Below are 14,653 nucleotides of genomic sequence, written 5' to 3' on the forward strand. Positions count from 1 at the left end.
AGAAACATTTGCCACATTATTTCGAAGATGGTGTCAAAAGACTAAATTGCATCATGTCTGTTGGCTCAAGGCAAGGATTGGAATTGCACTCTAGAGAGATCTCAGTTTATTTGCACTCTAGAGAGATCTCAGTTTAGTTGCATTCTAGAGAGAGCTCAGTCAAGTTGCACTCTAGAGAGATCTCAGTTTAGTTGAACTCTAGAGAAATCTCAGTTTTGTAACTATGATTTTGTACTGTATTACCAACACAAATTTTCAGATAAAAAAAAAGCAGGACGTAACCCAAAATACGTTTATTGTAAGAAAACAGTTGTCAACCAGATACACACTGAATGGACAATAAAAGGTATCAAATGCTTTACATATCCGAGCTTGTCAAACACTGATTTAGTTGTCAGTAAAATACTGCTTCAATAATTTTCTTTCTATACAGATGTAGGGTATAATGTATCTATTTGGGAAAGAATTCATTTTAATTTGCAATATTATTTTGTGTTTTACCATTTGTCGGCCCAGTTGTCTAAGGAAACCAATATTTATACACTCTTTAAAGTAAACTTCTTTACAACGTCTGATATGCAATGATAATTGTTTAATGACCTATTCCCATGATATATTGGAAAAATGAATCATATAGAGTTTAACTAGATTCTGACTTAATTTCTTGTCTGCTGGTGATTTTGGCCAATGTCATCTGGTTATAAACTACAATCATCTTACAGCTGCAATGCCTACAGTAAATAGATAATAGAGCACCATGTTGTACAGAACATTGTGAGGCATCTGGAGAATTACAGTACATATGTGAATGAAATGTCAGAAAAAGTTATGATGAAGCTTTCATTTTACTACAGCAGATGAAGGATACACTGTAAATATAACACATGTTCAGTGCTGGCCCAAGGATGGTGGAAGCCCCGTGAGAAAGAATTTTGTGGAGGCCCCTTGCATCTGGTGCCATTTCACAATGACCTCTAATTTAAATTAACTCAAGTCGTATCCCCATAAGAGATCCTCTAAATATGGACAGCCTTATGTATGACATTCTGCCTTCCTGGAGTCATTGATAAAATGTCAGCAGTTCATAAGATAATGTCCATGATGTTGAAACTGCTTAAAGCATCGGAGAAGTACTGTGTGTAGAAGGAGAAGACTGAGTGGCCGAGGCAACTATGTTGTATTGGCTCTTGGTCATTGCCTTCGTTGCAATGTGACCCTGCATATGTTACAAAACTAGTGTGGAAAAGATCCAGTGCTTGATGGTTTTCACTAGACCAAACATCCATTAAATATTCAAAATGGCTGAAAACAGCCTATTTGCTGTTATGCCGCATCGCAAGTAAAAATAAAGCAGAGTAGTTCTTAACTGTGTGGAAAATGGCTCAACTATGACAAAGTAGATGAAAAAACAACAAAGGCTCCAAACTTGTTTAAATTAATTTTCACTACATATCCCATATATTACTGCAGCAAATAAATAAACATTAACATTCTACTATGGACAATAGCAAAATATCCCAAAAAGTTGCAGACGATTACCAGAATATTGAACACATGCTACTGAAGTATTTCTTTGTTTCAATACGTTGGTTAAGACTCTGTTCACACTACAGTCCTTCATCATTCTGTTAATTTCTCATTTTTTTTATATCAAAAATCACATATTCTACAGTGCTGTTCTTGACTTTAAATAAATTGGAAACACAACAGAATTCTGATAGACTGACTAATAAATCAATGACATCTATTTAAGATTTACTGGGATCTATTAGAAAACAGATCGGTTATAGCTGTCAGTCCTCTCTTAAAAACAGATTATAGTGTGAAGAGAGCCTAAAATTTATCCAAAAAACCAGAGGATCCAATGCCCTGGTATTTCTTTGTATCCAGGAAGCATTTTTATCCATAATGAATATTTGTAAGATTCTTTTCCTGATCCCTGAGTTAAGTTTTACTGCATCACTCAGAGAGTTGGTTATAGTTACTAAAATTAGGATATACCCTTTGTTTAACAAAAAATAAAAAATAAAATTTCTGCATATACTGCTTGATCCAAGTTTTAGTGCCCCCAAAATGATGCCCTGGTTTACAACGTTCAATGCAATCAATGTGTCCACTCTTTTTTTTTTCCATAATAATATTTGTTGAAGATAATTTAATATTAAAAATGTTGAATTGAAACCAACTTAGATTTTTGGAAACATTTTAATTTATACATTTTTAATTAGATTTTAACCCAAATTCTATTTAATATGAAAGATATTTGTAGATGTTTGTGTTCAATCTGTACTGATGGGTCAAAGATTTTTGAATTTGAGCCAATGTAAAAATTTGAGGCTATATTCCCATTAATATAACCGTAGGTGACATGTCTGATAATAATGAAAAGTAAAACATTGTCATTTCTATATGGATACGTCCTGAAAAAATCATTGTGCAAGTGCAGTACAAAATGTGGTCCATTAAGAATGATCACTGACTCCTTAAAGCTTTCAAAAAGAGAACATGCTCAGATAGATAAATAAAGAGGTGGACGAGATAAAACTGGCTGGAATTTGCATTGGTGTCTAAGGTTAAGAGATATCAATTTGTAGTCTCATCTTGAGAGTCTCCCCAAGTTCTCCTAAGAGGTAGTTTTCATCATGTTTTTCTTCCAGTTTGGTAAAGTCACTTTTCTTGTATAGGGGAATGCTGGTTATGTCCAGTGTGTAAATTCCTGGTAAAATGTTCTTCTGGGCTGTGTGGAGGTAACTGAGTCCATCTTTCTGGTTAATGCGGAAAACTGAGTCATTGCCATTCGAGATAACATAGCGCACATGATTATTGAGAGGCTGAATCGCAGGCACAATTTCCAGTATGTGTTTCTTCTTGTTCAGTTCTGAGATATTTAACGATATCTTAAGTAGCTCTTCCATATCTAAACTCCTCAGACTTATATCTTCATTCTGTTTAAAGCAAAACCCAAAAATAAAACTCAGGTTAGAAAGGCTCATAAATGCATGAATAATCTGTATCTATTGATTTACATGATTGTATTTGCAATAATATAATATATTGTTACTACCCTAACCTTTTGTAGCCCTAATCTTTTGAAATGTGTAAAACACTATTTTGAACAGAATCACTATATAAATACAATAAAAGCAGAGATGTGAGTAATTTGTACACCCAATGCTCATTACATGAGTAATGGGAATGTACAATACAGTATAGTCTCTTGGAGACATCTATGTATTTACTATGCAAGATGCCAAGGGTTTGTGAGTCAAGCTCTGTTACAATTCCTTGTCAGAGTTAGCATTGGCTGCATGGCTAACAGTTGGAGAGGAGTTCATATGAAAAGGAGAGTTGGAGGAGTTATCTGTGATATCTGTGATTGTTTAGTTTGCGTTCCCTATCCTTCTCTGTTTTGGTTTATTTCCCTACCTTCACATCCCGATGCATTCCTCTGTTATATGAGAGTGAATATTTTGTATGCCTGGAGTTTTCTGTTAACCCTTGTTTGTGTTGCCTTTGTTTGTTGGGTTGGTGTACAACGGTGCACAGTAGCACCCCTCTTCCATGGGTGGGGGAAGAGAAGAGATGGAGGGCTAACTCAGAGAGATAAGGCAAGTGTGGAGGCCCCAGCATCTTCACATTCAGAAGTATCCCAGGGAGTAGAGTGACCTAGGGTGCCCCCTAGTTTTAGAGACAGGGAAACAATCCCTGGTCCCGGGTCACCCGACAGCTGTGTCATGACAAACAGATTTAGAAGCTTCTAATGTAGTTGTTCAACAAATGGAATGCATTGCCATAGTAAAATTTTATGCATCGGAAAGGAAATCAATTACCTATTCTTAAGATAGGTCATCAATATCAGATCAGCAGGGCAGGGTCAGTTTTAGACAAATTGGGGCCCTAGGCAGAGGTTTAAAGAAGGGACCTAAATACTACCATATTGCACTATCACACTCGAACATTTAGGCAACATTTACATGCACTGAGCTCAGATAGCAAACAAGCGTGATTGACAAAAATTGAAATTATTTGGCACTTGTTTACCGGCCTCTTTATACAGGTTGACAAACAATATAAACAATGTTGGGCACAGAATGATCACTAATAGATCAGTCTGTCCCCATACAGTATCATGTCATCAGCATCATATCTACAGTTTACACCAGGTGATGTGTTTGCGAGAATAGTGATTTTTGTTACACTGTAATTAATTCAATCATCCGTTGAAAAAACAGCATTTTTTGCTCAGTTTATAGGCCATTGCCAACATGATTACACCTTGTCTGTGCATCCGGGATTTATAAATGGAAGCTACATACACAATATGTAACATAAACACTGTATTTTACACACATGTTTATACACATAGAGCACACACTTGTATACATTGAGCACATACACACATACATATTTATACACAAAGCACATACATATAAACACATGCATGCACAGAGCACATGCATATAGACATATGTGTATACACAGAGCACATTCATGCAGACATATGAATACACAGAGCACATTCATACAGACACATGCATACAAAGAGCACATACATACAGACACATATATACCTACCAGTAGACCATACATTCTAATGTCTTCACTAATTTATTCCACCAGGAGCCCATACATACTGATGTTGTCACTAATATGTACCACTAGGAGTCCTGAAGCAGTTTCCACATCAGAAGCAATACTGATAACTATTCCATTGGGACTCAAAATTCAAGTTCCCTTTCAGTATATCTTTGGGATGTGGGAGGAAAGTGGAGTATCTAATCAAACAAAAATGTAGCAGATATTGTCCGCGGGGCACACATATATTTTTTTATTATTATTATAATTATTATTTATTTATATAGCACCATTAATTCCATGGTGCTGTACATATATTGGGCTAAAGCAAAGGAAATGGATCCGGCACACAGACCCGTATAAAAAATACCAAAACTTTATTCCGCATGTCAAGCCATGTTAAAAACATAGGAAACACCCTGCCGAAATAGATTTTTTGATATTTTTTATATGGGTTGGTGTGCTGGATCCATTTCCTTTGCTTCTTTCCACGCCTGTGCTCACCAGCGGGAAGAGCACCCACCTGTTTGTCTAATTGGACTCAGCCTCATTTGGTTTTCAGTCTGGACTACATTGACGGCTCCCTAACCTCCCTCTCCTTCATATATTGGGCTGCTACCTTTATCCATATTGCGCCATTCATGCTCAGACCCTTTTCTATAGCAATCTGTCTGATGAAGTTCTCAGTGACAGACCGAAACGTTACGAATACTGGATTGTTATATAAACTACATTTCTTTTCTACATTTTATGAGTACCGGATTCTATTTCCTGCAGATATTTTCTGAGGGGGTATTTAAAACCAGGACCCAAGTGGTGAAATGTAACAGTATGTTCACATGTTTTCTTTCATGTGGAATTCGAGTGGGTCCACGTAAAAAAAAGCCCCAAAAAGTGCTCAGAAAACACGCAAATTAATCTTCCTATTAATTCTTATATGAGACTTGTTCATATTTTCAGTCTTTTTAGTATTTCTTAACAATATTCAGGTGGTTAAACGTGGTGAGTTGGTACTTTTTCAGGATATTTTCCACTTTACAAAAGAATTAAAGGCTAAACAAAAGAAAAAAAAATGCCTGAACAACACCTAAGCAGCATCTTTTGTAACATATTGTGAATATTTTCGCCTAAAAAGACGTTATTGCATTTTAGTCATCTCTAAATGCAACAATAAAATGCTCAAAATATGTCCTACAAAAACCATTATTTTAATTGACCTTTTTGTGAAACCTTGACACATGTGAACAATATATATCAGATTAATCTGATTCTTTCTCCTTTTGAACTGTTCAATCATTCGCAAAATTAATTCACTGGTAATTAGTGTTGAGCGATACCTTCCGATATTTGAAAGTATCGGTATCGGATTGGATCGGCCGATATCCAAAAAATATCGGATATCGCCGATACCGATACCCGATACCAATACAAGTCAATGGGACACAAATATCGGAAGTGATCCTGGATGGTTCCCAGGGTCTGAAGGAGAGGAAACTCTCCTCCAGGCCCTGGGATCCATATTCATGTAAAAAATAAAGAATAAAAATAAAAAATATGGATATACTCACCCTCGGACGAGCCCTGGCTGTCACCGCTGCAAGCGTCTGCCTCCGTTCCTAAGAATGCAGAGTGAAGGACCTTCGATGACGTCGCGGCTTGTGATTGGTTGCGTGACCGCTCATGTGACCGCTCACGTGACCAATCACAAGCCGCGACATCATCGCAGGTCCTACACTCACTGCATTCTTAGGAACGGAGGCTGCCGGTTGCACCGCTGAGGTCCAGGGGCCGTCCGATGGTGAGTATATCCATATTTTTTATTTTTATTCTTTATTTTTTACATGAATATGGATCCCAGGGCCTGAAGGAGAGTCTCCTCTCCTCCAGACCCTGGGAACCATACGCACTGCACACGCCTGGGAGCTTATAAGAACTTCCGATTCCGATTTCCGATATCACAAAAATATCGGAACTCGGTATCGGAATTCCGATACAGCGAATATCGGCCGATACCCGATATTTGCAGTATCGGAATGCTCAACACTACTGGTAATATACTCCTTTAGTGAATACAAACATTTTTAATACTGAGAGGGAAGATGGCAGTTAGTGCTCATAAAGTTCTATGAAGAACTGTAATATTTCATTTTCAGGAGAACATGCAGCAGAAGGTCTGTTTCTGCTTCCAGCTTCTCTCCCTGCCCTCTCCATAGACTTTTAAAAGCAGCAAATGTCATCTCCTATCTCTACATTGGGAAAATCTATCTTCACTCTAGATTTTTTTTTCAGATTTTATCTATGAATTGAAAGATCAATCCACGGGAGAAAGAAGCAGAATTATCTGACAAAATATGTTGCAAAGTTGCTTATTTTTAAGTGTACTATTAATTTCCGAAATAAAAATGTACACAACAGTTACTGTTTCAGACACCCCCAGAAAAGGAACAAAAACATGCTCTAGGAAAGGAAAATTGCTGACGTTTCGTGAAGCAGTTTCCATGTGAAAGCCTTGTCGATTTCATTTGCCTGAAGACATTGCTGTGTGGACATACCCTAATAGTGCTAACCACTGAGCCACCCTTCTATATCTAAGCTCATGCCAAAGCCAACCTAATTCACCACCACAGCTGCCATTTTCACATATTGTGTGTCACAATGACACCTTATTTTAATGTAAATTTGCATAGTTAAAGAAAACGTATTTATTAAACTTTTTGTGCACAGTGTTCCTGATAAAATTAGAAAAGAAAAAACAAACATTTATATAAAAAGTATTTTTTGCTATAAAAAAAAAATGCTGCAAAAATGATTTTGGTAGCAAAATCATTTTGTATAGTATGTAATAAAAAGTTAAGGACTGTTTAATAACCGTCTGTGGTAGAAAGTGTCTTTTAGGACTTAAACTCGTTTTTGCAGGGTTAAATTGACTAATGTATAAAACGCACCATAACAAATGACATATGTAATAATAATTATTTGCTCTTACCATTACAGAATCTGTGTCATTCGAACTTCTTTTTGCCCTTCCATTTTTCTTTGGATAACCGTTTACTTTACATTCATAGCATGTTTCTGGGGACAGAGCATTTTCCTCAGTTTCCTCTCTGGCAGCAGGTAAATACTGGCCTCTGTTAAACGCCAAGCCAGATACACAGTGGCTACAACAAAACAAATCATGATTACTTTGCCATAAGTCAGTATGTGAGTCATCACCCTCTTCCATTCATATGTCCACAGAAATTCTGTATGTCTGTTTTTGAACGTTCTCTCCTATTTTGTACTGTTAATAGCAATTACGACTAATTATTGTAAGTTGGGTTTTTATGGGTAAAGTTCCGCCTATAACTTGTTATGTCATCAATTAGCGCTTACTTGAAGGCCCTTCAACATGAGCCAATGGAAACTGTTTGGGGCAGATGATTGTAGATATCACTGTTCACTCCTGATACAGTCTGCATATTATGATGTGACGATTTTAGCGCCTGCATAAATAGAGCCATCAGCTGACAAACAAATGTTTTGCTTCTTCATTCGTGATTGGCTTTAAATTTACACAGGCTAGTAATCAGAAACTATATGAATGCTTCTCTGGCTCATGTAAAGGAGCCTTAAAGGGGATATCCAGGCTTGTGGATAAAGTCTGCAGTCATTCTACGTGGCTGCAGACTTGCAAATCCTGACAGTGCACAAACTGCACTCTGTAAGGATTGTCCATTACCGTCTCCGGAAGCAGACGATCATAGAAGTATGCGATTTGCATTCATGCGGTCACATGCTAACTAGACATGCAGAACCTCGCTCAATACACGTGAATAGAGTGAAGCTTGACCCGTGTAGTTGGAATGTGGCCAGAAGTATACAAATATACAAATCACAAACTTGCGGTCGCACAACCTCCCGGTGCCAGAGAATCCTGATAGTGCACAGTGAGCTCGCTGTTAGGACTCACAGGTCAGCAGTCACATATCCACAAGCCTGGACAACCCCTTTAAGGTTATTGGGGTGGGAAATGACCATTACTCTACAATGAATATTAATAATAATAATAATAATAATTACATACATAAAAAAATCATTGTAAGGCATTTGACTTTTTCCTTCATTGGGACTACTTTTTGTAGATCATTTGATATATAGGTATAACTGCTGAATAAGAAACTAAAGTACTGAGTACAGAGCACTGGATAGAGTTTTATCTTTAGTTATTATACCTGGGATTCATTGCAGGGAATTACAAATTGTAAGTAGTAATTGGCGAACCCCTGGATGTTCGGGTCTGGCCGAACAGTTAAAAAAGTTTGGATTGGGTACCAGAACAGTACGCCAACCCAACCCAACTCGGTCCCATTCAGATGTTTGTCACACTTTCATCTGCATGATAGCGTGCAATTGCAAACAATGCCTCTGATTGGCCTGCTGCTGCTAATAACAGCGAGAGCTTGCACGGCTGATGGGAGTATTCATCAGCCGATGCCTGTGCTATAATTTTGATAACCAGCATGGCAAAACTGACAGCTGTAGACTACTTTTTTTTAATTATTTAAATAAATAATTAAAAAAAAATTGAGTGGGGTCCCCCTTCTTTTGACAGACAGCCAAGCTAAAGCATACAGCTGGGGGCTGGTATTCTCAGGCTGGTAAGTGGCCAGGAAAATTGCCCCCCAGCCTAAAAATTGCAGCCTGCAGCCTCCCCAGAAAAGGCACATTTATTAGAGGGTTTGCCCAGCTCTTCCCACTTGCCCTGTGGCGGGGACAAGTGGGGATCATATTTCAGGGGTTGATGTCATCTTTGTATTTTCAGGTGACAACAAGCCCTGCAGTTAGTAATGGGGAGGTGCCTATAAGATGCCTTTCCATTACTAACCCCATAGTCATATGGTCAGTAAAAAACACCCATAATAAAATCTTTTATTTGAAATAAAAATACACACCATTTTACGTATTTACTTAAAAATAACAAACACAGTTACACTCACTCAATGCTTCTATGACCGGAGTTAAACATTCTTACCCACGGTCACAGCTGCTGGCGCTCTTACCTGGTGTAATGATATTACCGCTGATTAGAGCTGACATTTTTTCCCGAGCTGTCATGCAGATGACAGTGTGGGAAACACCCAATGTTCGTGGTGCCGAATCCGAACAGTAAACAGACTTCCTGGAGAAGTCAGTGTTCGGGGTCTGTGCCCAAACAGGAGGTGTTCAGTATGGACCCCAAACTTTACTGTCCTGGTTCTCTTTCTTTACAAAATCCCAGGGAACTCTTCTAAGGTTTCTGTTAGTCCCCCAGACTATGAATAGGGAAGCAGCGCATAAACTCAGTCTTCATTGTATTCAATTTCCTTCATATTATGGTTATGGGGTGAGAAAAAACAAGACTTGAAAAGCCCATTCTAGTGACTAGTAAGCATCCAGCAGTGACCATACATCACATACCCTATTTACATTCATATCATCAATTATAAAGCATTATAAAAATTATGAGCAGCATTTACCCTTGACCAACTCTGTAGTATCCAGGGGGACATCCACAGACATAGCCTCCATCTGTGTTGGAACAGCCATAGTTACAAGGATTGGTTGATGAACACTCATTCACATCATTGCAAGAAGTTGAAAACTGGTCAAATGAGAATCCTGGTGGACAAGCGCATTTGTAGCTGCCTAATGTATTGTAACATGAAGCGGAGCCGCATGTGTTTGGTGCGGAGCATTCATTCTCATCTGGGGGAGAAACATAAGAAACATTCATTAACATTTCAAATGATATGACTAGCCAAATGTAAATTATATTTTTCTTTCCATTTTTCATTATAGTCATGATTTTACTGTTAGGGTGCTTTCACATTGTGTTTTGTCACATGCTAGTTAGGCCCGTTGAGGCTTATATCTGAATCCCCCAGCAAAATGGAATTTGGGCATATGCGCCAATAGTGCCATAGACTATAATGGTGCAGGCAGAGCGAACATGCTAGACATAGCATAAAGCTGCTTAGAGGATGTCCTGAGCAGTTATTCTCTTGATTACTCAGTTTCTTTAACTGTGTAGAAAAAAATATGGATGAGAGTCTTAAAAGAGTAAAATACAATGACATCCCCCCCCCCCCCGTTTACCCTATTAAAAAGGTTTGAGTTGGTAAGATTCTTACCAACACACTGGTTCCATTGGTGATGCTGAACGAAGCCTTGTGGACAGCTACATCGGTACCCACCAGCTATATTCTGACAACCATGTTGGCATCTGTGATTTCCATCACACTCATCAACATCTGCAGAAATGCAGGAAATTATAAGGTTACTGTTTGTAAGTTTCTCACTCCCTTCCTTATATCTGCTTGTATAGTACAATACATATACTGTAAATGGGATTTCTATAGATGAGATAGTAACTGTAAACATATATAAGTAAAGAATATAATCATCCAAGCAATTCCTACCATCACAGTTGAAGCCGGTTGAATCCAAGCTAAATCCTCTCTGGCATTCACATGTGAAGCTTCCTGGGGTATTCTGGCAAACTCCTTTAGAACCACATAAGTTAGATTGTGAACCACATTCATTGTTATCTGTAAAATAAATTGTGAAATGAATGATTGCTGGAATGTATGGCTGCTGGGATAATGGCTCTGTTGTATGTTATTGGGTAGACCAGTACGGTAGAGTGCAGTGCTCTGCCCAATAAAAATCATGTTGGGCAGATACAATGGTAGCATGCTAAGAACCAAAAAGCATTGGGTGACATCATGGTTTAGACAACGTAAATTTTTCAGGATGTAGGAACTCTAGAAAGTTGTCAACTCTTATGCAGTCCCTGGCGAGAGGCTCATTTCTGCATACTATATATAACACCTGAGATGAGATGTTAATAGGACCACAAGGTTACTGTCAGAAGACATTAATGAGGTAGCCCGCATTAGACATGCCAATTCCATGAGCATATTAATGTATGCAGATGAAAAAAAAAGTCTGGTAACGACATGGAAGTTGTGGCATAGATAAGTCAACTCATTGAAAGGCATGGCTAATGTGTGCATTCCATGAATACCTCACTCTGTAATGCTTCATTTTTTTTTTATAACAGATGTCCTCCCTCTCCTCTTTCAACTGTGTAGCCAAAGGTGGACATACGATTTTGGGACCTGTGCAATTACATTACTCAACTTCAAGATGTCCTGAGTCTTAAACTTTCCCCATTTCAAAAAATATTATGCAAATAGCAGTTTCAGAAGAAAGAGGACTTTATCTCTGGCACCAACTACTGGATGTAGAAATTCTAAAAGTTAATATCGACCATTTAACGAGCCTTGCTACATGACTTAGAATAAGAAGCCAAACTTAAAACTCCATTTGCAGATGTGTTTTGGGGGTTTTGCTCCTCCTCAGTGCAAAGCAGGAAATCTAATTTGGCACTGAGGAGGGGCAACACCATGAAACACATGTCTGCAAAAAGAGTTTTTGGTTTGGCTTCTTATCCTAAGTCATGTGGCAAGGGTCGTTAAAGAGTCAATATTGACTTTTATGAGTGCTACATCTAATAGGTGTCACCATAGATAAATTCCTCTTAGTTTTGAAGATGCTATTTACATTTTTAATCCCAGAGGAGCATTGGCATTGCATGGCCTAAAGTCTCCTTATGGTGGCTTGGTACTCTCCACAAGAAGAAATGTTTTCTCTTAGACCCCCCATAAAAAAATTAGTGATGACAGAATGAACTCAAAATTATCCATTTTCTGGCCAGTGTAACTTCACTGGCATTTTTTATTTATGACCCTCAGAATATTTTAAAATACAGACAGCTGCAAAGCGGGCGATGGATCGAGGTGAATCTTATGTTAAATAGGTTTAGCATATCTGTCTTAAATAAACATTTTTGGACTAGTCTGGGAGAATCCCTTTAAAGGATTTTGTTTAGGAAAGAAGATGAATTTATAGTGACAAGGAGTGAGAAAGCTTTTAAAATACCTTGTCCTGTATGTAGACGTTCTGACCTGACTGACTAATATGAATATTAATCAAGTAGTGACTTCACTGGTTCCAAAACAATCAATTGGCAACTTACAAGGTCAGGCAAGAAAATGGAAACAGATTGTTGTATATTTTAGGGCCAAACTGATTTTACAGTGCAAAAAGAAATAAACTCATGAAATTAAACACGCCAGAGGACAATGGCGGCATATGACATAATGACAAGTTAAAATAAAGATCTCTCTTTAATGTTGATAGAGAACATGGCTGTTTTTTGTGTGCAGATGTTCAGTGTTGTACTCCTCAGTAAGCTCTTACCGATGCACGCTGTGTGATGTTGGGTAAAGCCCGGTGGACATTTACAACTGAAACTTCCAATGTTGTTGACACAAAGGAACTGGCAATTGTGCTGTTTAGTTTGACATTCGTCAAGATCTAAAATAAATAAAAAAAGGTCTTGATTAAACAGTTTCCTTCATTAGGCAGGTGCACGTCTGTTCAAGTCCTGAAATGTAGCAGATGTTTTACTTTTACGCATCAGAACTTTCATAGTATTTCCTTCAGTTTTGTTTTTACCATGTATCTAGAGACTTTTGTTGAGTGCAATAATATATTGAATAGTAGTCAAGAATCAGAAATTATTGATGTTAATTCCATTCTGTATGTCTATGCTGATAGGAAATTCAACTCTTCGATTTACCATTGACAATCACCATTGTAGAAATCCACTGGGGTCATGTAATCTCTGATATTCCCATGTACATGAGAGAATCTTCAGTACTACGGTGTGCCACTGTATGGCACCATATAACAGAAATATAATTCCATAGATACAATACTAACAGGTGAGAGAATCTATACAGAATGGCATATGAAGGAATATGGCACAACATGAAATTAGAGGCATAAGGAAAAACAGTATGTGCCTACAGACTTCTGCTGGTGATATGTTATGTGTGGCCATGTGCTCCATTCAGAGGCATAGAGAGGGATTCAGCACAGGGGGCAAAATATCCCAGTTGTCCTCTAACCAGGTAACCCTGATTACTACTAAGTTGGCAGACCCTAATAGTGGGTATAGGGGAACCTCACAGATGCCCACACCGTTGCTGAAAATAAATCTCTACACAAAAACCAACACGAATATTACCGCCATATGGTGACCATTTAGTGATACATATGAGCCCTGGCAACTATATATGAGATTACAGTACAGTTATAGGTTTATGGGTATGTCAGAACCTGTAGACTGTCGCACTGCATCTAACTGCAGAAGGTCTCTGCCTTTAGCTTTGCAGACACCTTAAACCTTTTGACTCTTTGACCCAGTGGCAACCTTTCTCCAGCTCTAATTGACACCTGGACCGGGCTGTTTATAGACTCCCAGCCTGCTGCTGGGAGTCGCCGGTGATACTTCCATTTCCCCCTGTTAAGGCTTGGAGCTATAACAGTTGGATATCTTCCTATTTGGTGTTTAGAGGATGTCTGTTTTACCCCTCTGAGTCTGCTCAATATAAGTGTTCCCCTTGTTTGTCTATCCCAGCTGTCTTTAGTTGTTGTGGGGTTCGACTAGTGCTTATCCCGTTCTTCCCTAAGCAGGGCTTATTGCTAGGGTGAGGCAAGGATTAGGTTCCTGCTCAGCGATATGTGCAGAACTTATTTAGGGATGTTTAGGGCAGACAGGGTGATGTTAGATCTGCCCAGGGGTCATCCCTTCCCTAGTGTTCGGTTCCCTTCCGCTTATCCTTTCGTGTTGCACTTAGTCTTTCCTATACTGAGTTTGACATTATCAAATTAGAGCTGGAGAAAGGTTGCCAAACACAGAGACCTTCTGCAGCTAGATGTAGTGCGACTGCCTGCAACTTCTAACATACCCGTGACATATAGATAGCGTCTTACAGCTGATGTCCTTTTTTATGGAGTTCTTCATTTTTCCCATCTTTTGGGCCCAGGACATCAAAGTCCCAGAACAATGGAATGACATCACCGTGCCAGTGCTCTGATGTCCTGTGCGTGTGCCAACACCTAGACCAGTATAGTCTACAAGTCTAGTTCAGGAAATTCATGACTTCCTGCATTATCACACAGCTGTATACGCCAATACAGTTATAAG

At 38.5% G+C, this 14,653-nt stretch overlaps 1 protein-coding gene across 1 annotated transcript in view; it reads right to left on the minus strand.

Annotated features, from left to right (window-relative positions):
* Positions 1-284: 284 nt before the first annotated feature.
* The window catches only part of FBN2 (fibrillin 2), a 379,678-nt gene continuing 365,309 nt past the window's right edge, over positions 285-14,653 (minus strand). The window contains exons 60-65 of the mRNA XM_077291494.1: positions 12,859-12,975; positions 11,013-11,141; positions 10,725-10,844; positions 10,071-10,299; positions 7,562-7,733; positions 285-2,945 (exon numbers count right to left, since the gene is read on the minus strand). Coding sequence (XP_077147609.1) covers positions 2,574-2,945; positions 7,562-7,733; positions 10,071-10,299; positions 10,725-10,844; positions 11,013-11,141; positions 12,859-12,975 — 1,139 coding nt within the window. The 3' untranslated portion in view covers positions 285-2,573. The remainder of the gene's footprint in view (positions 2,946-7,561; positions 7,734-10,070; positions 10,300-10,724; positions 10,845-11,012; positions 11,142-12,858; positions 12,976-14,653) is intronic.

The sequence above is a fragment of the Ranitomeya variabilis genome, chromosome 1 (genome assembly GCF_051348905.1).
Source record: "Ranitomeya variabilis isolate aRanVar5 chromosome 1, aRanVar5.hap1, whole genome shotgun sequence".
Taxonomy (NCBI): Eukaryota; Metazoa; Chordata; class Amphibia; order Anura; family Dendrobatidae; genus Ranitomeya; species Ranitomeya variabilis.